Source organism: Protopterus annectens, chromosome 5.part0 (assembly GCF_019279795.1).
Source record: "Protopterus annectens isolate FY-2018-M chromosome 5.part0, PAN1.0, whole genome shotgun sequence".
NCBI classification, from domain to species: domain Eukaryota; kingdom Metazoa; phylum Chordata; order Ceratodontiformes; family Protopteridae; genus Protopterus; species Protopterus annectens.
The window spans coordinates 1,694,798,129-1,694,824,048 of record NC_056735.1 but is presented as its reverse complement, the minus strand read 5'-3'; the positions used below and the strand labels follow the sequence as shown (position 1 = coordinate 1,694,824,048).

At 42.7% G+C, this 25,920-nt stretch overlaps 1 protein-coding gene across 1 annotated transcript in view; it reads left to right on the top strand.

Moving 5' to 3' along the window:
- The window catches only part of SPAG17 (sperm associated antigen 17), a 3,638,922-nt gene that overhangs the window by 3,167,705 nt on the left and 445,297 nt on the right, over window positions 1-25,920 (top strand). Inside the window, exon 41 of the mRNA XM_044071485.1 lies at window positions 16,990-17,092. Within this exon, the coding sequence (XP_043927420.1) occupies window positions 16,990-17,092 (103 nt within the window). The remainder of the gene's footprint in view (window positions 1-16,989; window positions 17,093-25,920) is intronic.

Sequence of the window (25,920 nt, the reverse complement as noted above, 5' to 3'; positions counted from 1 at the left end):
CACAGCTTCTCAATCACCTCCTCACACACCACTTACTTACCCCTACCCAACATGGATTTCGTCCTCACCACAGCACCACAACTGCCCTCTTCTCCTTCACTCATATCATTGCAGAGACTCTAGACAGCAATAAACTCATTTCCTGTCTCTTCCTAGATCTCTCCAAAGCCTTCGATACTGTCTCTCATCCTCTACTACTATCCAAACTTGAAAATCTCCACCTATCCCCCTCTGCACTTGCCTGGTTTAATAGTTACCTATCTGGCAGGGAACAATCTGTCAAACAGCTCTCATCCTCCTCACCTTTCCTTCCTATCTCCACTGGTGCTCCCCAAGGCTCCATCTTGGGACCCCTTTTGTTTAACATCTTCACCAATGATCTTTACACCTCATGCAAAAAATCCTCCCTTATTCGGTATGTGGACGACTCTACACTTATATCCATCTCAAATAACATTCCTGAACTACACCCCCTGACCCAACAAGCCCTACTATCCACTGAACAATGGCTCTCTCACAACCTACTGATCCTAGATCCCAAAAATACCAAACTCCTACTTTTCCTTCCCCGTTCTCTTTCTCATCACAAAACCTCCTTTTTTATTACATCTTCTAGAAATACAGCTATCCAACCTGACACCCACACAAAACTCCTAGTGGTCATTATCGATGATGAACTAAAGTTCAACCTACACATACTCCAGTGTATAAAAAAAACAAACCAGAAACTAGGTATGCTATATCGGAACAAAAAATTCCTAACCCCTGAATCTAGACTTACCCTGGGCCAGGCACTCCTCCTCCCCTCTCTCTTATACGCCGCCCCAGTTCTTACCAATATCCAGGCCGCCACTCTAAACAAACTCCAACAGACTTACCATAAAATAGCCAGATTCATTACTAACTCCCCATACAACTCACACCACTGCATTTCTTTAAACTCTCTTCAATGGCTTGAACTTCCCCAAGTTCTGCTATCTTATCAGTTTCATATGCTACACTCTATTCTTTATAAAACCTCCTTCTATCCATCTCTGTCTTCCTTAGTCTCCTTCTACATCCCATCCCAGACCCTCATACTTCTAAACAACAATTACTTGATGTCTACCACCCAAAAAGGTCAGTAGGCAAACTACTCTACAAACACTCCCTTGCTCATGCTTAGAACAAACTTCCCCTTGACTTATGTTCAATCTCCCACACCTCACACTTTAAAAATGAACTAAAAGCTTATTTTCTCAATTCCAGGACCTGCCCTTGCCATGACCCCACCTAGTCTTCCTTCCCTTTATGTACCCTCAAAAGGTCCATACTTAGTACTTCATTACACCTCTCTCTCCAATAATTTTATACAAACAAAAATATTTTATTGTTGACCTATTGAACTATATCAATGTAAAATTATGTAAAATTATGATGTTAAGTTGTCTATCTCGCCTTCATTCTCGCGGATTGGGTTTGGAGCCGATCCTCGGCTCTGACTCGGCCATCTTTTAAAGCTTGAGAGCTGCCTACTGGCTCGAGGCCCCCTATATCCCATGATGCCTGGCGCTTGATACCCAGATCTCATTTGCCGCTTCTGCTGTGAGGTTGTTCTACTGGCTCAGGTTGTATAAAACTTTATTATCATCATTTTTTTCCTGTCATAAAACTCTCCTTTTTTCTGTAGAAGTAGTCATTGTATATTAATTGATGTATTCTAGCTAGTTTCTTCTTAATCCTTGTTACTTCTCCTTAGAAACCCATTTAAATTAGAGAGTTTCCCCTCCACTCCTTCTCTCCCTTTCCTCAGTAAGGTTTTCTGTTTAAGTTAGAGGATAACCTTTTCTCTCTATCTACTCCCTTTAAAAAAAAAAAAATTTCTATATTATCATTGTCAGTTGTTTAGTGGTAGTTACTAGTTTCTTGTATTGTAGTAGTGCAGATATATATATATATATCCCTGCTTTGGTTGTGGTGATTGTAGTGTGTTTTTCTAGTGTTTAGTTACCTCAACTTTTGTGTGTTTGTTTCCTTTTTTCCTTGATTTTTCCTTCATAATGTCCAAGGATCCTAAGCCGTCCGGATTCAATAAGTGTGACTCATGCTGTCAGAAAATGTCTCTGACAGATGGTCACACTTCTTGTGTTTATTGTCTGGGTGCCGTGCACCTGCAGGACTCTTGCTCGATTTGCCATGCTTTAAGTCCAAGAGTCCTGCAGGAGCACAAAAACAAGTTGATCCTGAGGGGGTTGCTTAAGCCCCAAGATTCACCAGCCAAGGCTCAGCCCATGAAACCTTCCAGGCCACCTAAACCTTCGGCTCCCAGTTCGGAGCCGTCGTTGGATGAAGCTATTCCATCCATCCCGGCTCCGGCTGGAACCAATGTCCTTACCTCCCAGTCGGCTCCGACACGTTCTTCGGAGCCGTCTGAGAGTTGAAAAAGATCCAGGTCTCCTTCTCTGAAGTCGATACGTTCGGCTCTGAGATCACCTCTGCTCCAATTGGATCGTAGTCATCGCTCATCCCACTCTTCACGGTCCTCAAGACTTTAGGACCATGACTTGGAAAGAGTGGTCAGTAGGCTGCTGAAATCGCAGGCCCTAGCGAAAATGTTATCCAGCCCCCCTCATCAGGTGTCGGCTCCATCCACGTCTGTAGATATTCCTCCTCCGATTCATCCTTTGAGCTCGGAGCCAGAGTTCATTGGGGTTTGAGTCATGGAACCGTTGGCTCCAATACCTTCTCCTTCGGTTCTGTCATCGGCTCCGATCACTTCCATGGTACCGTCCCTGGAGGGATCTGGGTGCCGGGACTCCCTTGTCGGCTCCGAGGGGGCGAGTGGCATCGGACCCTTATCCGACCCCGCTCTCCCCCTCGCGGCTTCGGCTCAGGTGAGCTCAGCTCCCACATCTGCCTCAGAGCAGTCCCCCTCGGTGTGGGGAGGGATTCTGGTTTCTTCGGATCTGGAGCCCTCTCGGCAACCAGGCAGGGACGCCTTCGAGGTGATGAGGAGTGTACTGGCCCCAGAGTCAGTCCCACGATCGACCCCATCGGCTCCTCCCCCTATGGTGCCTGCGTCAGCCTCTGCCCCTCTTCCAGACCCCAAGCATGGGGATCCAGCGCTCCAGGACACCCCTTTGGATGTATCCTCCTCTTCCGAGGCCTCTCCTGATCATTCAGAGGAGCCACCTCGTACGAGGAAATGCAAGAGGAAGCATGTTGACTCCCCCGAGTCTGTCACATCAGATACCAACTTAGAGGATTCGGAAGGGTCCCCAAGATCCCCCTCTGAAGATGTCTCCTTCTCAGACATCCTTGAGATGATTAGGCAGAGGGGGAACTGGACTGCCCTAAGCCCTTCTGAGGATGAGTTGGTATTCCTGGATGCGTTTGGATCCTGACCTTCCACCTCCTGGGTGTCTCTGCCTTTCGACCCACTGATGTCTGTGGTAGCTCGCAAGGCGTGGTCAGCTCCAGACACAGTGGAACCGACCCCCAGAAGACCGGCCAAATTCATTACTGCACCACAAGGCAAACAGTTTTTGACTAAAGGTGTCCCCATTGATGCCATGGTGGTGGCGGTGGCCACAAAGAAGGAGTTGGCAGAAACTTTTACATCTGTCCATCCCCCTAACAAGGAGTCCAGGACAATGGACAGATATGGGAAGCGGATGTTCTCTTCAGCGACCTTTTCCATGAAGTCCCTGAATTATTTGTGCCACTTTACCCGTCTTCAGAGGGATCACTTACAGAGCTTGGAGATACCCTACAAGATCCATCAGCTGAGGGGGCCCAGGCTAAGGCACCCTCCCAGCTGGTGACTCTTAATTCAGTGGTAAACTCCTCCATGAGGCTCATTTCGTATGCAGCCGATGGTGCGAGTAGAGCCACAGGCACAGGCGTTGCCCTAAGGAGGAATGCTTGGATGCGGCTATGTAACTTTGCGGAACTTTTCAGAGCGTCTTTCACCAACACCCCCTTTGATGGTTCCTCTCTCTTTGGATCACAGGTGAAGGACACCCTTACCAGGTGTGAGCAGGAAGGCAAGACTCTCTCTGCTGTAGGAGTCCATTTTTCCACTCCTTCCAGACCATATCCCAAGGGTCAGAAGAGTGGGAAGGTGTGGTTCCAGAAATCCCAGGGAGCCTCGCTGGACACACGTGGTGAGTTTCCCTCCATGGGCAGAGGAGGGAACAATAATAGACGCCACCCTCGTGGCAGAGGGGGTCCGCAAAATCAGGGCAGCAGAGAATCTTTTTCTGAGAAGCCCTTGCAGCATCCCTGAAGGGAGGCAGTCGGGGGAAGATTATCGCTGTACCCAGGAGCCTGGCAAGACATAACACAAGACAGATGGGTACAGTCTGTTATATCCGGAGGCTACAGAATTCCCTTTGTTCGCACCCCCTTAAGGTCAAACAAGTCCCTTCCAGACGTTCCACTCAATCTAAGGGACCAAGCAGTTCAAGAAGTCTCAAAACTGCTAAGAAAAAGGGCCATCCAGCAAGTCCCAGCAGACCAACGAGGATCCGGAATTTACTCAAGGTTCTTTTTGGTACCAAAAAAGACAGGGGACTGGAGACCCATTCTGGATCTCAGCAGACTGAACAGGTCTGTACAAAGAACGAAGTTTTGGATGGTCATGCTACAGTCCATTTTACCCTTCCTGGGTCAGGACAATTGGATGTGCTCTATAGATCTTCAGGATGCGTACTACCACATCAAAATGGACAGACGCTCCAGAAGATTCCTTCGCTTCTGCCTGGAAGCCAGCCATTATCAGTTCAGAGCTCTGCCCTTTGGTCTCACCACAGCCCCCAGGGTGTTTACCAAATGTATGGCAGTAGTTACCACTCACCTGAGATGGCAAGGATTCCAGGTGTTTCCATATCTAGACGACTGGCTCCTCACTGCCACCACCAGGCATCACCTTCTGCGAGCCAGAGACTGCACTATCGAGACTTGCTCCAGGCTAGATATTACAATAAATTTCGAAAAGTCTGCATTATTGCCCTGTCAATCTATCACCTTTATAGGTGCAAATTTAAATACCAAAGACATGTCAGCGAGCCTTCCGCCAGACAGGGTATTAGTGATTCGCCAACATGTGAAGGTTTTATTAGCATGCAAAAAAATCCAAGCCAGGTTCATCCTCCAAACTCTAGGTCTCATGGCAGCAGTGATCATACTTGTCCCTCTAGCTCGTTTTCACATGAGGATTCTTCAGTGGCTTCTGTTCACCCAATGGTCCTTCCAGCAGCTTCCCATGTCTTACATGATTATGATCACACAAGCATGCAAGGAGCACCTTGGATGGTGGATAATCTCCACATCAGTGTCCCATGGCAGACCATTTGTGCTCCCCCCTCCAGTTGTTACGATGACCACGGGCGCCTCCCTGATCGGGTGGGGGGGGGGGCATTACCAGGGCAGAACAGTCCAAGGCACCTGGCAACCTCACAAGTACCATTTGCACATAAACGTCTTGGAGATGAGGGCCGTGCTCTTAGCACTGCAAGCTCTTCAGGGCTCTCTTCCTACCGGGACCATTGCAATTCAAATGGACATGTCAGTAGTGTGGTACATCAACAAACAGGGCGGAACCAAGTACTACCCCCTATGTCGAGAAGCACTCAGACTCTGGCAGTGGGCGATCTCTTCCCAATGGTTTCTTATCACAACACACATCCCTGGGAGGTCCAATATCATAGCAGACAAGCTGAGCAGAGCAATTCTCATGCCTCACGAGTGGTCTCTGAATCAGGTAGTTGCGGACCAAATTTTCCGCAAATGGGGCCAACCTTGCTGCGACCTTTTTGCAACTCCCTTCAACAGCAAATGCAGCAACTTCTTCTCTCTCCTTCCACTTCCCGGACACTCCCCCAGAGACGCTCTAGTCCATGATTGGCCTCAGGGACTTCTTTATGCATTCCCTCCTTTTCCCCTAATACCGAAACTAATACAGAAAGCTACAGTATTGGGCTGCAAAATGATCCTCATTGCTCCTTACTGGCTTCGACAAATATGGTTCCCGTTCCTGCATCACCATCTTCTCGAGCAGCCTTGGACTCTGGACCTAGTTCCAGACCTTCTGATTCATCAAGTCGGGCAGACTGCACCAATCCCTACGATCTCTCCAGCTCACTGCTTGGTTGCTCCACTTCCAACTTTAGCCAGGCTTCCAGATATCTCCCCCTCCGTGCGTGAAATCATTTTGTCATCACACAAGTCTATGACTAGAAAAACTTATGCTACTAAGTGGAAATGTTTTTCTTCCTGGGCAGAGGCTAAGAGTATAGACCCCTTTTCAGCCCCTGTACACCACATTTTGGAATTTCTTGCGGAGCTCTTCCATGCTGGGTCCGCTTCCGCTACAATTAGAGTTCAGTTAGCTGCAATTTCAGATTTTCACATTGGCTTGTCGGAAAACAATATCATGTCTCATAAGCTATGTAGAGCTTTTCTCAAAGGGACCACTCTGCTCAGGCCCCCAGTGAGAGATCCTCCACCACGGTGGGATCTAAATTTGATTCTAGCTTCTCTAAGTCTGCCCCCTTTCGAATCTGCAGCTTCTTGTTCCTTGAAGTTCTTATCTTGGAAAACCCTTTTACTGGTAGCTATTACTTCAGCCAGAAGAGTTTTGGAACTTCAGGCTCTTTCTATACATCCTCCATACCTGGTGTTCCACAATGACAGGGTTGCTCTCAGGACTAATCCTTCCTTCCTTCCTAAGGTCTCTTCAGAGAATAACTTAAATCAGTCCATTGGCCTCCCAGTGTTTTTTCCTAACCACTCCAACAGGGCGGAATATAAGTTGCATCAGTTAGATGTTCACAGGCAACTACACTTTTATTTGCATAGGACCAAGGACATTAGAAAATCAGACCAACTTTTCCTGTCTTATGCTTTGGGTAAACAAGGTCTTCCAGTCTCCAAAGTAACCTTATCTAGATGGTTGACTTCTGTCATCACATTTATATATCAACTGAGGAATAAAGAATTGCCAGTCAAACCAAAAGGTCACTCCACCAGAGCTTTAGCCACTTCGGTGGCATTTCAGGCTAGGTTGCCCATGGAATCTATTTGTGCTGCGGCTACGTGGGCCAATCCACATACTTTCATTTCTCATTACAAGTTGGATGTGGTTTCTAGGAGCAGAGCTGATTTTGGTTCCACTGTTCTGAAGAGTCTGTTCCAATGAGCCACCCAGGATTTTAGGTGCTAGGGATGTTGTCCCAACCAGCAAGAATGAAGGCAAGATAGACAACTTAACATAAAGAAGTTATGTACCTACCATAGTGTTCCATGTTAGTTGTCTTCTTCTCGCCTTCTTCCTTGCATCCCACCCTCCATCCCCTTATCCTAGTGGACCGAGAAGAGTTCCTCTTGATTTTTCACTGGCTGAGTCTACTCCGGCTTTCCTTTCTGACTAGTAGTCTCTCCAGGAGGATTTATGCATTCTAGGATAGGATTCCTTTCTTATTAGGTCTGCAGTTAGTCTTACCAAATGAGATCTGGGTATCTAGCGCCAGGCATCATGGGATATTGGGGGCCTCGAGCCAGTAGGCAGCTCTCGAGCTTTAGAAGATGGCCGAGTCGGAGCCGAGGATCGGCTCCAAACCCAACCAGCAAGAAAGAAGGCTGGAAGAAGACAACTAACATGGAACGTTATGGTAGGTACATAACTTCTTTTTACCAAGCCTCTTTTTAATGCATCTTTAACTTTATGCTTGTAACCCAACATATGTGAATCTTTTTGCTATTATATCAATATTGTTTAAAATTGTACTTATTTAAAAATGTACTACTGGAGCTTTTCTCCTCAGGTCTCCACTGAAAATGGGCCACAAGCCCAGTTGGACAAACCCGGTTAACAAATGTCATTAAATAAATAAATATAACTATAGAAGGCTTTGTGGTTGTTTTTAGTGTCTACCGCAATTCTGCCTTCATAGCTGGTTTAGAGGTTTTGATGAGGGATCTCAACTTTTTGACGAGGCTAATAAGGGAGTTTTTCCAGTTTAGGGACTTCACCTTTTTCTGCAACAGGTTCTTCCTTCTGTTGTGGAGTTTATTAATGGCAGGGCAACATCAGATTGGCTTCCTTTTTTTGGAAGAGAGCGTCTTAGTTCTGTTGGGTATGACTAGTTCCATGCATTTATGTACATGTTCGTACAGTGCATAGGTGTATGATTCGGCAGTCCTGCATCTATTTTCCATTGACATGGGTGCCATGAAGTTAGCTACCTCTGTTTTTAGGAGCCCAAAGTCAGTACTGGAGATGTTTTTCATGGTGGTTACCTTTGCGGGGGTGTGCGGATGAGATGTGGATTTCCATGATGATTAGTTTGTGGTCGGATCTAACCAGGTAGGAAATAATTATTGGTGTAGAGCAACAGTTGCCCATGTTTGTAATAACCAGGTCAAGGATGTTGCTTTCTCTAATGGGGGTAAGAATGAGTGGTCCAGGGCATTGGAATTGATGAATTCCAGGAAGCGTTGGGCCAGTGTATTGGTGCTTGAGTAGTTTTCCCAGTTGATGGAGGGGTAGTTAAAGTCATCTAGTATGAGAATGTTGGGTTGGACCCTAATAGTTTCCAGGGTGCTTAGGAACATGGAGTGAGAGTCTTGGGACATGGTTGGGGACCTATAGCAGGCTATGACCTGAATCACCATCTTACCCAATGTTAGTTGTACCTGAAGTATCTCAGATGCGTTATGCTGGGCTACTAGTCTGGAGGTTTGCATATCCTTTATGAATATGGAGACACCACCGCCTTTTAAGCTTCTGTTCATGTTCTGGGGCTGAAAGGTACGGAATGAGTTATAGCCTGGTAGCACAGAGGTGCTTTCTGCTGCTTTAAACCAGGTCTCTGTTACAGCACAAATGTCGATGTCCTCCATTTTGAGGAGTTCTTCGAGCAAGTGCATCTTGAGATTTAGACTTCTAGAATTGAGCAGCATGATCCTCAGGTTGCATTTATTTATAGCTGTTACGGTGGTAATTTGGTCTTTGGAACATCTCCTAAAAAAGGCACTATACGGATGGCAAGAGCCTTAGCCAATATCCAGATACCCAGGGGTGACAGATGCAGGCCATCTCTGGCAAAGCATCGAGGTCTGTCAAGTCATGTCATCCCAAGCAGACAGATACTTGATGCCTTTAGAATGGCACCAGAAACTTAGCCAATTGTTGAAGTCAATCATTTTCTACTTGTACTGCGGTATCATTCTGGGCAAAGGTAGGATGTTGCTCAGGGCTAGGGTCATACCTGCCTGGGCCATATAATCCGAGAGCTCATCTATGTCTCTTTTCATGTATTCCAGGGAGGTACATCTTAGGTCATTCACACCCACATGGACATTGACACAGTCATACTTGTATTTGTGGAGTGACCTAAGTGCATGTGTTATGTGTTGGATTCTGGCACCTGACAGACGGCTGACTGTTATCTTCTCCTTATTCAACCTAGTGAGTGGGACATCAGTGTACCTCACTATTGAATCACCTATGATTAGTGTATTGGGCAAGCTGTTTTGCCTTAGAGGCTTAGGTTGAGGGGCACACTGTGTAGGTGAGCTATGTGTCTTGTGGTTTCTGCTGTGTTGTGGTGGTCGAGTGCATTTTCTGCCTTGGAGGTCTCTGCTGTTTGGGTAGATTTCTATTGAGAGCCTCTGCGAAGGTGGGTGTGTGGTTTGTGTTTTTATGTGAGAGCTGTGATGGTGCATGTTCTGGAGGGATATGTATTGCATGTGGTGTGTTGCAGATGTTGATCTTGTCCTCTTGACCAGCTATTCCAGTCTTGGCTTGAGATTGCATGGCTTCCAGTTTGGATATATAAGTGCATCTCTCACAAGTCTGAGTGTTCGGAAGTAAGAGGAGAGGCTTGTCTGTATACATCAGGCAGTTGCTACACTGCCTCAGAATGCCCAAGTTCACCAGGTTAATAGGGAAAAGCACAGGGAACTGACCTTTAGACATGCCAGGAGGGATCATCATTATTACCAAGTACTGGAGCTGTTTCCTTATATATTCCTTTTACAGGAAAAATGTCAGTCAAGTTGTCTGAGTCTGTACAGAGCACTGCCAAACACTTGAGGGGAAACTAATACGTATACCCTGAAAATTTAAGGATGAAGTATTTAAGCAGATATTCTGAAGTTAGAAAGACATCAAGCAGTACTTACTGAAAAATAAAGAATTAGCTTGTCAAGAATGATGAAAAGAGGGGAGTTGCATGAATGGCTACTGCCTGGCTACTACTAATGCTGGTCTCAGCACAGCTTCACTCTGTTAGGATACAATACTCCTTTGCTTCTTCTCTCACCAGAAGCAAAATGTTAGCACTAATCCCAAGAAGAGAAGCAGGCCACGGCCTGTTTGGTAATCCACAGTCTTGTCCCAGATGATGCAAGGGTCTGCAGGCTTGTAGCCTTTTTCTGGTAGATGCCTTCTGGTAGATTATAGGTTGCCTTTTTTACAGACTACAGGGTCTATAGCTCCCTCTTCTTGATCCTCCAGAAGACTTTCTGACTATGATGTGGATCGTGTGGAGCAGAGACTCTTGATGACATTGGCACTAGCCAAACATTTGTTGGAACCAACCCAAGGGGCCTCGGAACCAACCAGACCTGCCCCTTTAACATCGATTCCTCCTCCAACCCAAGTTGCGGTTTCAGAGCCAGAATGTATGAAGCTGATAGTGGTGGAACCGTCGGAGCTGAGACCTGCTCCAGGATCTTCGGCTCTGACCACTTTCACTGCCTCGGTGCTGTCTGAGGAGTCTAGGAGCTGACATTCTCCAATCGGGTCTGGGGAGGACAGTTGGGCTGAGTTTTTATTGGATCCAAACTTGCCTCTTGGGGCCTCAGCATGCATGAGTTCGGCTCCTACCTTGGCCTCAGAGCCGACCCCTGTGGTGCCAAGGGGACCTTCTGAGTCTTCTGAACCAGGGACTTCCTCAGATCATGGGCAGGGGGGCTTTTGAGGCTATGAGGAGACTACTGTCCCCACAGGCAGCCTCACTCTCAGGTCCAGCCATTCCTCCCCCAAAGGCACAGGTGTCTGTCTCAGCACAATGATTCCACACAGACGTAGAGACCCAAAGACTCAGGATGCCCCAGTGGGCAAACCCTTCTCTTCCGAAACCTCGCCAGAATGCCCTTCTGAAGAGGTCCCTCACAAGAGATTATGCAAGAGAAAGCATTTGGACTCCCCAGAGGAGTCAGTCACATTTGACACAGACCTCGATGACCCAGAAGGGTCCCCACGATTGCCCTCTGAGGATGTCTCCTTTTCAGACATCCTAGAGATCCTTAAGCAGAAAGACGGCTGGAAGCCCGTATGCCTTCTGATGAGGAGTCTGTCTACCTGAAGGCTTTTGGGTCTCGCCCTTCCACCACTTGGATGTCTCTGCCTTTTGACGTATTCATGGATTTAGTTTGTCAAAAGGTGTGAAAGTCTCCAGATTCAGTGCAGCCTGTTCTCCAGAGGCCAAATAAATTTATTACATCTCCTGAAGACAAACCCTTTCTCACAAAAGGTGTTCCTGTAGATGCTGTGGTGGTGGTGGCAGCCACCAAAAAGGAGTTGTCAGAGACATCCACTTCTGTCCATCCCCCAATCAAAGAGTCACGTACGATGGACAGATATGGGAAGCGCATGTTTTCTACAGCGACCTTTACTCTTAGGTCCCTGAATTATCTTACGCACTTCACAAGGTTACAAAGAAATCTCCTGAAGGAGCTTGGAGATACTCTTCAAGGTACAGTAGCTGAAGGGGTATTAGACAAAGTGTCCACCCAGCTCACTATCTTAAATTCAGTAGTCAACTCATCCATGTTGCTTATTTCGTATGCAACCAATGGAACGGGTAGATCAGCAGGTTCAGGAATTGCCCTTTGGAGACACTCCTGGATGCGTTGTGTAACTTTACGGAACCTTCAAGCCATCCTTTGTTAATGCCCCCTTCCATGGCTCATCCTTGTTCGAACCAAACCTCAGACACACTAACCAGGTGTGAACAGGAAAGAAAAACTCTCTCTGCCATTTGTCTATTTTTCCACACCTTCTAGACCTTATCCCAAAGGCCAAAAGGGAGGAAAAATGTGGTTTCAAAAATTCCAGAGAGTTTTTCAAGACACACGTTGTGAGCCTTCCTCCAGAGGCAGAGGGGGAAACAATAATGAAAGATGCTGACCATGCAGCAGAGGGGGGTCTGCAAAATCTGGGCGACAGGTAATCTTTCTTTAGTAAGCCCTTCTAGCGCTCCTGAAAGGAGGCCCGCCTGTCCCTCTCTGGAGGCAGTCAGGGGGGTCGATTATCTTTGTACCAGGATGCCTGGCTAAATATAACAAAAGACAAGTGGGTACAAAGCATTATATCCTGAGGTTACTCAATACCCTTTTCTATTCCCACCCCATGTATTAGAAACATTCCAGATGTTCCACCCAGTCACAGGAGACAAGCGCTAGAAAAGAGAGTCATCCAACCAGTCCCTGCAGACCATATAGGATGCAGAACTTACTCCAGGTTCTTTTTAATCCCAAATAAAACAGGGGACTGGAGACCCATTCTGGATCTCAGCAAATTGAACAAATCTGTAAAAAAGACAAAGTTCTGGATGGTAACACTGCAGTTAATACTTCCCTTTCTGTGAAAGGACAATTGGATGTGCTCCATAGACCTCCAGGATGCGTACTACCACAGACAGACCATCCAGGAGTCATCTGCACTTCCAGCTGGGACCCAGTCACTACCAGTTTTGAACTGTGCCCTTTGGTCTCACTACAGCCCCCAGAGGGTTCACCAAATGCATGGCAGTAGTCACAGCTCACCTGAGATGTTTAGAATTCCAGGTGTTTCCATATCTAGATGACAGGCTCCTAACTACTACCACCAAGCATCTACTAACAGAAGCAAGAGACACCACTTTAAAACTTTGTTCTCATTTAGAGATCACAATAAACTACGAAAAATATGCCTTATTGCCATCTCAACATATCATTTTTATAGGTGCATATTTAGACACTATGAAATTAATGGTAAAGCTTCCACCAGAGAGGGTGCAAGCCCTTCAAGTACAGGTTCTACACCTTCTCCACAAGAAAAAGACTCAAGCATGGATAGTTCTTCGGGTACTAGGTACCATGGCAGCAGCTATAAATGTAATTCACTTTGCATGGCTGCACATGAGAATTCTACAGTGTCTGCTGTTCACTTAGTGCTCCATGCAGGATCTTCCAGTGTCACACCAGATTATGATAATAGAATCTTGCAGAACAGACCTTCGTTGGTGGCTTCACTCCAATCAAATAACTTCAGGCCGACCTTTCATTCTCCCTCCACCCCTGGCCACGGTGACCACGGATGCTTCCCAGATAGGGTGGGGGAGGGCATTATCAGGGAAGAACAGTCCAAGGCACTTGGAAGGATAATGAGGCCCACTTGCATATCAATGTCCTAGAGATGAGAGCAGTGCTTCTCGCATTGCAAGAATTCCAAGACTCTCTTCCACTAGGAATGATTGCTATCTAGACAGACAATATATCAGTGGCATGGTATATCAACAAACAAGGATGAACCAGATGTTACTCCCTTTGTCGAAAGGACCTGAGAGTATGGCAATGGGCAACCTCCTCCCAATGCTTTCTGGTAGCAATGCACATCCCAGGGAAATCCAACACGATAGCAGACAAACTCAGCAGAGCAATACTGATGCCTCATGAGTGGTCCCTGAAACAAGACATAGCAGAAATGATTTTCTGGAAATGGGGCCAGCCTTGCTGCTATCTTTTTGCCATGGCCATGAATGCCAAATGCAGCAGCTACTTTGCCCTAATCCCCCTTCTGGGAGAACACCCAAGGGATGCACTTGTGCACTATTGGCTCCCGGGCTTCCTCTACACCTTCCCTCCATTTCCATTGATTCCCAAAGTTCTTCAGAAAGCCAGCACATTGGGATGGAGCTTAATTCTTATAGCCCCTTACTGGCCTCATCAAATATGGTTCCCCTTCTTGCGGCCTCATCTTCAAGAGGAGCCGTGGATTCTGGACCCAGTGCCGGACCTTCTGACCCATCCATCAGGAATGCTCCACCCATCTCTTCAGACCCTCTAGTTGACAGCTTGGCTGCTCCACTTCCAAACATAGCCAGGCTCTATAACCTTTCAACCTCAGTGCAATATATCCTGATTTCGTCTCACAAAGCTTCTATGAGAAGACTATATCTCAGCAAATGAAAAATATTTTCCTCCTAGGCCTTAAAAAATCATATTGATCTCTTCTCTGCATCCATATCTTCTATACTGGAATTTTTGGCGAAACTCTTTAATGAAGGAGCAGCTGCATCTACTGTGTTCAGTTAGTGGCAATCTCAATTTTTCACGTTCGAGGTGTGGGGCTGAACATTATGTACCACAGACTTTGCAAAGCCTTTTTGAGAGGTACTAACCTGTTAAGACCACCCATCAAGCCACCTCTACCTCCAGGGAATCTAAATTTTTGTATTATCCTGCACAATTCTTTCCCCTTTTGAACCTGTATCATCCAGCGACTTGAAGTTCTTAACCTGAAAGACGATTTTCCTAGTAGCTATCACTTCAGCCAGGAGGGTTTTGGAATTACAAGCATTATCCATCAAACCTCCGTTTATGCTGTTTCACAATAACAGAGTCTCACTTTGCACAAACCCATCTTTCCTTCCAAAAGTATGCTCAGAATCAAACCTAAATCAGTCTATAGAATTACCAGTTTTTCCCCCAAGTATGGCAATAAGGCAGAATACATGTTACACCTACTCGATGTACATAGACAGTTACGTTTCTATTTACATAGAACAAAGGACTTCAGAAGGACTGATCAATTATTTGTGTCCTTCTCTGACTGCAAGAAGGGAGCTTCAGTAGCAAAATCCACTCTATCCAGGTGGTTGACAGATTGCATCTCTTTTACCTATCAGTCAGTGAATAAACATCTTCCAGACAAAATAAGAGCTCATTCTACTAGGTTTATTTTGACCTCTTCTGTCTTTCATGCAAAATTACCAATTGATACCATTTGCACGGCAGCAACATGGGCAAGGCCTCATACCTTTATCACTCATTCCACAGTGGATTTGGCCTCCAGGGACAGGGCCTCATTTGGGTCCACTGTTCTGAAGAATATTCTCCCGTGAGCTACCCAAGAAAGATGATGCTGGGACATTCTCTCACAAGTACAGAATGAAAGCAAGATAGCTCAACTTCACATAAAGAAGTTATGTACTCACCATAACGTTCCATATGAGTTGTCCATCTCACCTTCATTCTTACATCCCATCCTCCTTCCTCCAGCCTGTGGCTGTTGGAGGATCAAGAAGTTGCTATTGGGCATCTGATATACTTTGACCCTCTTCTTGGCTTATAACATAATGAATATTTTTATTTATGCATATTGGTATACCAGCAAACAAGATCTGGGGAATGCACTGGACCATCATGGCATAGGGAGTAAGCCACAAGCTAGTCGGAGACCTCAAGCTTTTGTAAACGGCCGAGTCAGAACCGAGGATCGGTTCTGAACCCATAAGTACAGAATGAAGGCGAGATGGACAACTCACATGGAATGTTATGGTGAGTGCATAACTTCTTTTTCTGGTATATTGGCAAGCTAAAAGGGCATTAATGCCTGTGCTTGAAATATTTGTATGTATGTATGTATGTATCTTCACACAAAATGTTCTTTGTATTCATAATACTTCTTCTTGACTTGCTATTCTACTGTCATTTATATTTGTTCAGGCTGAAATTGAAATAGGTCCATTTGGATCAGTGCCCTACCCTGGTTACCAAACTGAATGAATGAATGAATGAATGAATTAATTAATTAATTAATTAATTAATTAATTAATACATTTTTCTAAATTGGAAATGTCTTTGCTTTTTGTTTGGAGAGATCTAATGAGAAAAAAAATCTGTAATTCAAACTAAAAGGAAGAAAATGTTTCAGTCTGGTCATTTTCATTTGGCCTAGGAAATGCTATGCTAGCGCTATGTCACACAACAGGTAAAGTGGAAGTTCACTACTATGCTTCACTGCTCTGACAGAGATATACTCTTTAATTTTAACTCAGTGATATTTGCAGAGCAGTAGCTTTGAACACAGTTTTGTCAAATTGTATCCCTTAAATATATGTGTGAGAGACAGCACGCCAGCAATGGTCATTTAGTTCAAAATGGACCAAGCCTGTTATCTGTATGTGACACTCCATGTAAACTGAAGCAGTGACAAAAAGGGGGATTAGGGTTGGTATAATGGTTAAGATGTTTACTTTGCATACGTAAAGTACAAGGTTTGATTGTCACCTTTTGAAAATATGGTTAGGCTTAAAAAGGCCCCATGCAGTCATTAGCCTAGTAATTGCCTATACACCTATAAGAAGCTTGAGGAAAACTTAAAAAATGTACACTAATCTTAATTACTGGTTTCCTGAAAGTTTCCAAGGAGATTTAAAACAGTTTACATTATTTTTCCTTAGTGCATTTTCCTCTTTTAATTTTTGAGAATTATCCAGTAATTATGCTTTGTGCCTGAATGTCATTGCTATGTCTGCAGATATGTACATAAGTGTACAATTAAAATGAGTGTAACAAAACATCATATGACATTTGTCATCTTTCACTATGAATTAGGTTTTAGTTAAAACAGTTACGCCACTCAACTTACCTGTTTATCATGAAATTAAAAGTAAATTAATTATTTTCATGTGCTCACATATTACACAGCCTCACAACAGACAGACACCCTTTTTATTTCCTAAAGCATTATGGTGTAATTAACTTGAATTCATTCATACAACAATGACTACATTCTTATTTCAAGATTCAGCAATAAGTGTGAAATATCATGTTTATTAGATCATTTTATAGCATATAGGAAGTAAACCAAAAGTATGTCACTGTGATTAATCTAAGACCAGTACCTTGTATACCAGTTGTTAATTATGTATTTTGTTTGGGAATTGCGTTTAGACAGGAGCTCTTGGAGGAGCAAGAGTGTCGAATAGCATTTAGGAACCGTATAATTCCAGCATACTTTGAGTCAGAAATTGGAAAGGCATATCTTGAATCACAGGTAATAATTCCTATTTTTAAGAGAAAGAGTTAAGTTGCTTTATGTTTTCATGTCAGTTATACTGCATAATAATAACTATTTAATTAATTCAGTCTGTTAAATGGAAAAATGATGCAACTTTACAGCTTTGTACTTCTGCAGGTAGGCTTTGTCTTATTTAAGAGTTTAACCGTATTTATATAACTAGTTCTTTAACTTGTTGAAGACTTGATATAGTTTTAATTAACAGGACCTTTCTGTTGTATCATTTTCATTATGCCTGTTTTTTTTTTATTTGCCTTTGTAATGCAACATGTTTTTGATGCCTTGTTCATTATCTGATAAATTCCCTGAATTAATGCTCATTACACTTTTATTTGTTTTGATGCTAGTCATATAGACTGCTTTAACTGGGGACATGTTGACCATGTCAGATTTCATTTTATTAAATTTTGTTTATGTGTAACAAAAGAAAGAAAATAAGCAACTAGTCCACCAGACAGATAAAGATAACTAGTGTTAGGCTTTCTATGTATATTATGAGAGCATGTAGTTTTATGTTTAACACTTTCATCAAATGTTTTAGTGCAGCATCCATTAAATCAAATGACAGTTACAAAGAATGTGTATTTCTTAATGTTTCTGCTTGAAAATGTCATTTGATTATGTTGTTGTTGTTTGTCTTTCGACTTTTCCCAGTTAGGGGTCGTCACAGTGGAACTTCGGTCCGCTAATGATTGGCAGCGGATTTTTATGGTGACGAATTGCCAGCCCGATGCCCAACCTTCAAAGAAGGCACACCCATTCATGCATGCACCTACCTGCATGTCTTTAAATGTCACTCGACCATGGGGAGGACATGCAGACTCCACACAGAAGGCGCTCCAGCTGAGAATCAAACGGGAGAACCTCTTGCTGTGAGGTGGCAACGCTAACTGCTGCACCACTGCTGTTTATTGTTTCTAGATGTGTATGAAGTGTTTTATGATTTGTTAAACTGCTACTGCAGATTAACTTTGACTGACTTTTGACTGCAATTTGTAGGATTAGGGTAGAATAGACTTTCAATGTAAGATGTCTTTGCCTTTTCTACGTCATTATGTATCCATGGAGTTAAGATATTTAAGTAATGGGGTAGGGGTGCAGAGGATTTTTCCCCCTGCAAAAAAGTTTTGTTTTCATATGTTTCATTTGCACTTTTCATCAATCTGCATTTTCCATTGAAGAATGCATTTTCAGTTGTTCTTTTTACTTTTATATGGATCCATTATTCTGCCACTTGATGGCATGACATGAATCTAGGTTTGTCACACCAGTAATGAAACAGGATAGTACTAGGGGTTTAACCCAGATGTTATGATTCACTGTTACAGTGATATTTCTTGAAACAAATAGCATAGTTGCATGGAAGCATGTTTACTGTAACAACAGATGTCCTTCCAAAATCGCTGTTTCAGTGTTACCGACAGATGGGATAGCCTGCCAAATATAGCTGTACCTCCAGCCAGCATATTGGGTGCCTTTGTGTCAAGCCGTGCATCCAACATATGACCTAAGCCCAAATGCAGGAGGTACACAAGGGATGTATAAGTAGGAATTACCTGAGAATTTACTTAACCTAGGCAATAACAATAGATCTTCAAGTAGTAGTCACTGTGCCAGTAAAACTAGCCTCTACCACCCCCCAGTTATATACTTTGAAAATCATTTACCTCCTTGTTAAAGTTATCTTCAGGAAGATTTTCTCCAGCATACTTGAGATAACATTGATTTGGCTGAAGACTTGCTATTGGCAGTTTACTACAATAATAAATTAATTTCTTCCTAAATATCCAAGTCATGCATTGTCATAAAATTCTCATAATATTTTGCATATATTTTCATTCAAGACAAGCAGCCGTATTTAAGTGCACTTTGCTTATTTATGGATTTGTAGATGCACATTATCTAATTTCAGAAACACTTTGTGATCCTTGATAGTAATAATTATTATTTATAATGTATAGGGAAAGGATATTCTTATGACTATTATTTATAAGAGGAAACATGATTCTATACCTGAAAATACTTTTTCTTTATTCATCTTTCTAGAATATTTTGCTATACATAGGTGTGTTTGATTACAAACACACAGAGACACACACACACGCAAATACACACACACACACACACACACACACACACACACACACACAACACTTACATTTTTATACAAGCATGTGTATATGCATGCACATACACAGATATATACATATATGTGCATGCTTGTTTGTATCTTTCTATATATATATATATATATATATATATATATATATATATATATATATGTATGCACACACACAAATTTATATTTATATACATTTTATATGTGCATTTATATATATATATATATATATATATATATATATATATATATATATATATATATGCATATACATACACATTTAGAATTTGATATATATATATATATATATATATATATATATATATATATATATATATATATATATGTATATATACAGAATAAGGTGAAGTCCCAAGACTGGAAAAACTCCTTTATCAGTCTCAACAAAAAGCTGAGATCCCTCATCAAATCCTCTAAAGCTAACTATGAAAACAGAAATGCAGCAGATAGTAAAGACAACCACAAGGCCTTCAATAATTATGTAAAGAATCTCCACGGCAATACCCAGATTTGCTCTGAGCTAGTGCACAATGGTACCTGCTATACTGAGCCAACAGATATTGCCAATATGCTGGCCAACAGATTCAGTGCCAACTTTACCTCTCTCTCCCCCACCAAAGGATCAATCACAATAACAGTAGATTGCCAGGCACCCAGTATTACTGCTGCACAGGTTAAAACAGCACTGTCCAAGGCCAAGAATACAGATTCTATGGGACCTGACAATATCCCAGGCTATGTTGTACATGAACTACAGAGTGAGCTGGCACCTCACCTGTGTGCCCTGTTCAATCACAGCTTCACCTCAGGCTTTGTCCTTAATGAATGGTGCACTGCTACAGTCATCCCTCTCCACAAAGGAGGAGCAACTACAGACCCTGGGATCTATTGCCCCATTAGCCTGACGAGTCTGATATGCAAAGTTATGGAATGCATCATCATGGACCTAATAAACAAGGATATAGGGAATCTCCAAACTCTGGATCCCACACAATTTGGTTTTGTGAAGGGTAGATCATGACTGCTCAACCTGGTCGACTTCTTTGAGTCAGTCACCAGAGCTGTGGATGAACAACCTACCTTGATCTGGCCAAAGCCTTTGATACCATTCCCCACTCAGGAATCATAGAAAAACTCATTAAGCTAGGCATCAACCCCTATATCACTAGGTTGGTTGCAAACTGGCTCACAGATAGAACCCACAGTGTGAAAGTAGCTGACTCCAAGTCAGACTGCCGACCAGTCACGAGTGGAGTCCCACAGGATTCGGTCCTGGGTCCTCTCCTGTTTGGTATCTACTTCTCTGAAGTCCAGGCCAACATAAAGGGACACTGGCTGACAAAGTTCGTAGACGATTGCAAGTTGGGAGCTATTATTAACTCCCTAAGTGATGTTGACATCCTATAGAAAGCCCTCACCGAGACCAACGACTGGTGTCAGAACTATGGCCGTAAGCTCAATGCCAAAAAATATGTTGTCATCCCCTTTGGCAAAAACCCAGTTCCCATGAATTACCACATCAATGGTAGTACACTGAACACAGAAGGCATTATAAGAGATCTTGGAACACAGGTTGACAGCAACCTCTCTTTTGATCACCATATTGCTACTGTGGTCAGAAAGTCCTTCAATGTGGCACATCTCATTACTAAGGGTTTTGCATCCAGGAAGAAAGAGGTCATTGTCTCCCTCTACTCTTCCCTCATTAGACCAATCATTGAGTACAATCCCCCATTTGGCATGTACCTCACTAAACACCTGCAACAACTGGAGAGGCCGCAAAAGTACCTCACAAAGAGAAGCCTAGGCCTTAAACACTTGTCCTATATGGACAGACTCAAAAAACTCCAACTATTCTCTGTCTCATATCGCCTACTTAGAGTCGATCTCCGCTTGACTTACAAACCCATGTCTGACCCAGCTATGTTAGAAATCCTACAGCTAAAGAAATCCCAGTCTCTCCGCACCACACACTCCAGAGACCTCAACCTCATCACCACAATCAACAGAACAAACTGGAGGGCCAGGTTCATAACCCAGAGACTGCCCATGCTATGGAAAAGACTTCCCATACATGTCAAACAGAGCACCTCATTGGCCCTCTTCAAGAGACATCTTGATGACTGGATGGGAAATAGAAAATTCACCCCAGGGATCACTCCAGTGGCTCTGCTCAACAGAGGCACTGGGAACTAAGGTCAGGTGGCACGATGCCAGGGTAATCCTATGGGCTAGGCTTGTAAAGGCTCTAGGGCCATTAGCCTAGTACACACCTATGAACCGATATATATATATATATATATATATATATATATATATATATATATATATATATATATATTTTTTTTTTTTTTTTTTACAAACTCACATGCACACACACACACACACACACACACACACACACACACACACACACACACACACACACACACTGCTTTTACATTGTTGATTATAGGTTTCTTACCATTACTTCCCAGCCTTAGGATCCTTGGCAACATATTTTGTTTCTTATATGATACAGTACTTTGTTAGCATATGTGTTATACTGGGTTAGTTTGTTTATTACCTGCTATTGTATTTAGTTTTATTTATTTATTTTGGGTAAGTGCACTGGTACAGTGACCCTATTTATACATAACCTGGACCTTTTTAGCAGAATTACACATGATAGGTTAAGCAAATGTTTTAAAACAAGGAGCATGTATGTATGTGTGTGTAGGTGTGTGTGTGTGTGTGTGTGTGTGTGTGTGTGTGTGTGTGTGTGTGTGTGTGTGTGTGTGTATATATATATATATATATATATATATATATATATATATATATATATATTTTTTTTTTTTATTCATTTGTTAAATGGGTAAGTACAGTGGCCCAAAGACCTTTTCAGGCACAGTCCAGGCTAGTTGGCAATAGAGAGGCAGAAATGCACAATTAAATCAAAATATAAGCAGTAGCAATGGGAGTACAGTGATCAGAACATTTGAAAAATACAGGAACAATGCTTTCAATAACAGCATTCTGTTGTACATTGTACTCCAAACACTACCTTTCTTTTACTTTACCGTGTTTAACAGCATTTGAAAAATACAAATGCAATACATTCAAAAATAGGATTCTACTGTATACTCTAACACACAAGAATTCATAAAAACAGTAGGAGTATGGTGTTAAGACAGCATGAAAAATACAATAATAATACATTCCTGAGTAATATTAGAGTATATTTTGCGAATCTAGTAATCAATGAGTAAATAATTGGTATACATGCCACCAAAGGATAATGTTGGCTATTTGTAATTAAAGTTCATCAACCTGACATAGGTGGTACATCCTGTTATGCCTTTGCCATAATATGTTTCTCCTTGGATAAATGTTACTGTGCTTTGGTAGTGTACTGTGCTCAGTATATATACTTGTATACATTCTTTCATAACATATAAGCAAAGCTGTTAGCCTACTGCATCCATATTTTCTTGTCATGGAATTTTTCCATGTAGAACTGAACAGAACATGCACCAATATGAGATATATAAGGAGGCTTTGTGCATGCGTGCACACAGAGAGACACACACACGCACACACCACACGTGCAAATGCTTACATCAGTGCCTTGCATTAGTACTTCTGGGGAATGGAGCCACCACTTGTAAAACTTCATGCCAAGAGATATGGTAGGGTGGTAAATAAGCCTAACATTATGATTTACTGTTCTAGTGCTCTACAAACATCTACTGTTATGATCAGTATACTTACACACAAAATGTAATTTGGGAACTCTTTATGATTTTCTTGAAGGAAACCAGTATATGGTCATTTCTGATGTTTACTAGTACACTGTACCAGCTTGCTGATGCAGTCTTTCTAAATGCCTTACCCCTAACACGACTGTAAATATAAACTGTCTTAAGCTAAGAGCATCTTGATTTGTAGACATCAAGGATGGGTTGTTATTAGTTTATGTGTCAGGGTAGATTATGTCCTACTTTTAGCATATTAAAAGTGAGTGCATAGTTCATCCTTTTGTGGCCAATGTTGCTGCATGCTAGGCAAAGACTGAGCTTTGACTATATATATATTTATAGGTTCGTAGGTAAGTACTAGGTTATCTGCCCTTGCGGGCCACTTTAAGCCTAGCCAGTTTCCCTTTTTGTACTTGAAATAACCTATCCCATTTGGTTGTAGATTGGCCTTAACCATCCCATCCCATGGTCAATAATTATATATTAATCCTAATGAAAATAACTGGGATCATACCATAGATAATTTGAGGGGACCCATTCATGAGATAAAGCATTTAGGAGCTGTGCCTGTCCATTAGTTGTTCAAATGGCAGTCCTGGATTACATTTTGTATTTTCCATCCTTAGATCTAAACTTTGCTTGAATATGGATAGGGATGAACTTTGTTTTATGTGGTGGGGGAGTCTGTTCCATAGCATCAGTATCCCTTGCAAGATATACCTGTCCCTCCAAACCAATCTGTTGTTGTCTCTAGACCAAGTATTTCAGATGCCATTTCACTTCCTAATGTGCAGTAAACCCATCAGTAATGGCTTGAACTCCCTCACCTCCTTCAATGGTATCAACTCTCACTCTCCCACAAATTAGTAAACCATCCACTAAATGTCCCATCCGTCCAGAATCTACTCCAACCCTATCGCACCACCAGACTACTAAGATCCAGCAACAAAAATCACTTGCAGATCACTAAAGCCATTAACTCTGCTGGTGAAACACTATTCTCTTGTGCCTTAGCCAAATTATGGAACTCCCTCCCACCCACAATTACCTCCATACAATCATGCATCCACTTCAAAACTTTACTAAAAGCGCACCTAAAAACATGCTGGCTATTCCCTTGCAACTCCCACTCTAATATCACCCACCCCATCCAACCACTACCTTTCTTTCCACCCCACTAACTACCTTGATTATAGCAAGCTCAGATGCTCCTAAGCCTACTACTTATTATACAGCAGGAACTTCTTATTGTAACAATTGTTAATGTCTATTATGTACTTTGCAGATAAAGATTCTAGTTGTCTACTGATGTACTATGTTCTTCATCTGTAACTATGTTTGTGATTAATTGCTATGTTAATCAAATTGTTAATCGCTATGTAAATCCAATGTAACTACTGTCTGTATATTTTAACTGTGGAGCTTTTCTACCCGGGCCTCTGCTGAAAATGGACCTACGTCCAGTCGGACACTCCCGGTCAGCAAATGTAAATAAATAAATAAAATAAATAAATAATGGGTCAAAGTTTGCCTTATATGCCAGTCACAGGTCACCTCTTACCAGTCCGTAGGATACTGAGTATAGTTATAGGGCTTAGAGTCTGTCCATGTAGGACATGTTATTTAGGCATGCATCCTTTTAGTAAGATATCTCTGTTGTCATTCCATTTCTTACATGTGTCTGGACAGGTGCATGCCAAAGGCGGTATTATATTTAATGATAGGCCTAATGAGTGCTGAGTAACATTTATGGGGGTCACATTTTATAGAGTTGGGAATGCTCAGTCTCTTTTATTGATTTGAATGTGTTAGATGCCAGTAGACTCTGTGCCAAACATTTTCTTGTGGCTACAGTGGAAAGCAGCTTTTGTACCTGCATTCTCCCCTTTTCTCTTGCTGAGTTTGTCAGAATCTGGCTAGGAGCCATCTTGCACTTGGTGGCTTACCGTGAGATCTGGGAGGATTAGTGGTGGCATTTCTTGTGTCTTCCTTTCTTTCTTTCTTTCTCTTTCTTTCTTTCTTTCTTTCTTTATTTCTTTCTTTCTTTCTTTCCAATCAGAAGGTTTCAACTTAATATTTATGGATCTGTAGATGCACAGTGCAGCATAGAACTTCTTGTCTTTTTAGGCTGTTAGAATGAGCAGCTTAGTTGAGTGGTCAAGATTACACAGACACTCTGTTTCTATTCACTGCAATTTAGTGTGTCTGTCAGAGACACAGCTAAAAAATACTGAGCATTAAACACTGAGATGGATAACATGCCAGATGATTGTTTGCTCATGCCATGAGAAGTCGAGGCAAGGGGGTGAACTAATTAACAACCGTGCCACTGCTGCTGTGCTAGTAAGTACTTTTGAAGTTAAGGAAGAGTGTTGGAGTGCCCTGTGTATCAGATGGTGACTTGAGGATTACAACTGGTTTACAATCATCTGCAGACTTGATTAACCAGGAGTCCTTGTTTGTAGTTTGAAAATCAGAGATATATGTGCCCAGTATCACTGGTCCCAAGACAGATCACTGGGGAGCTCCACTAGTCACCTTCATGCTCTCTGAAGAAGCTGCCACCACCCTTAGTGATCTAGTAGTTGAAGATCTACTGTTATAGTAAGTCAACTTATGCAGTTGTACTTTCCATGGCTTTCCATATGAGCCTTATCAGAATGAAAGGTCTGTCATTTCCAGTGTCATAACAATTGTTTTCAGTGTCAAGATATATATCTGACTGGAGCTTCCTGTTCCTTCCCCTTGTTCTATTTGTTTCCTCCATACTCCCTTCCTCTCCCAAATGCTTTCCTAATAAAAAGCACACCAAAAGTGAAAAAGATATTGTGGCATTATCTGGGGTGCAAATAAAATGTGATACCATAACTGGGGCTGTAGCTGCAGTGAGCCAAGTCAGACAGGGCAGGACTTCTGCTTCTGTA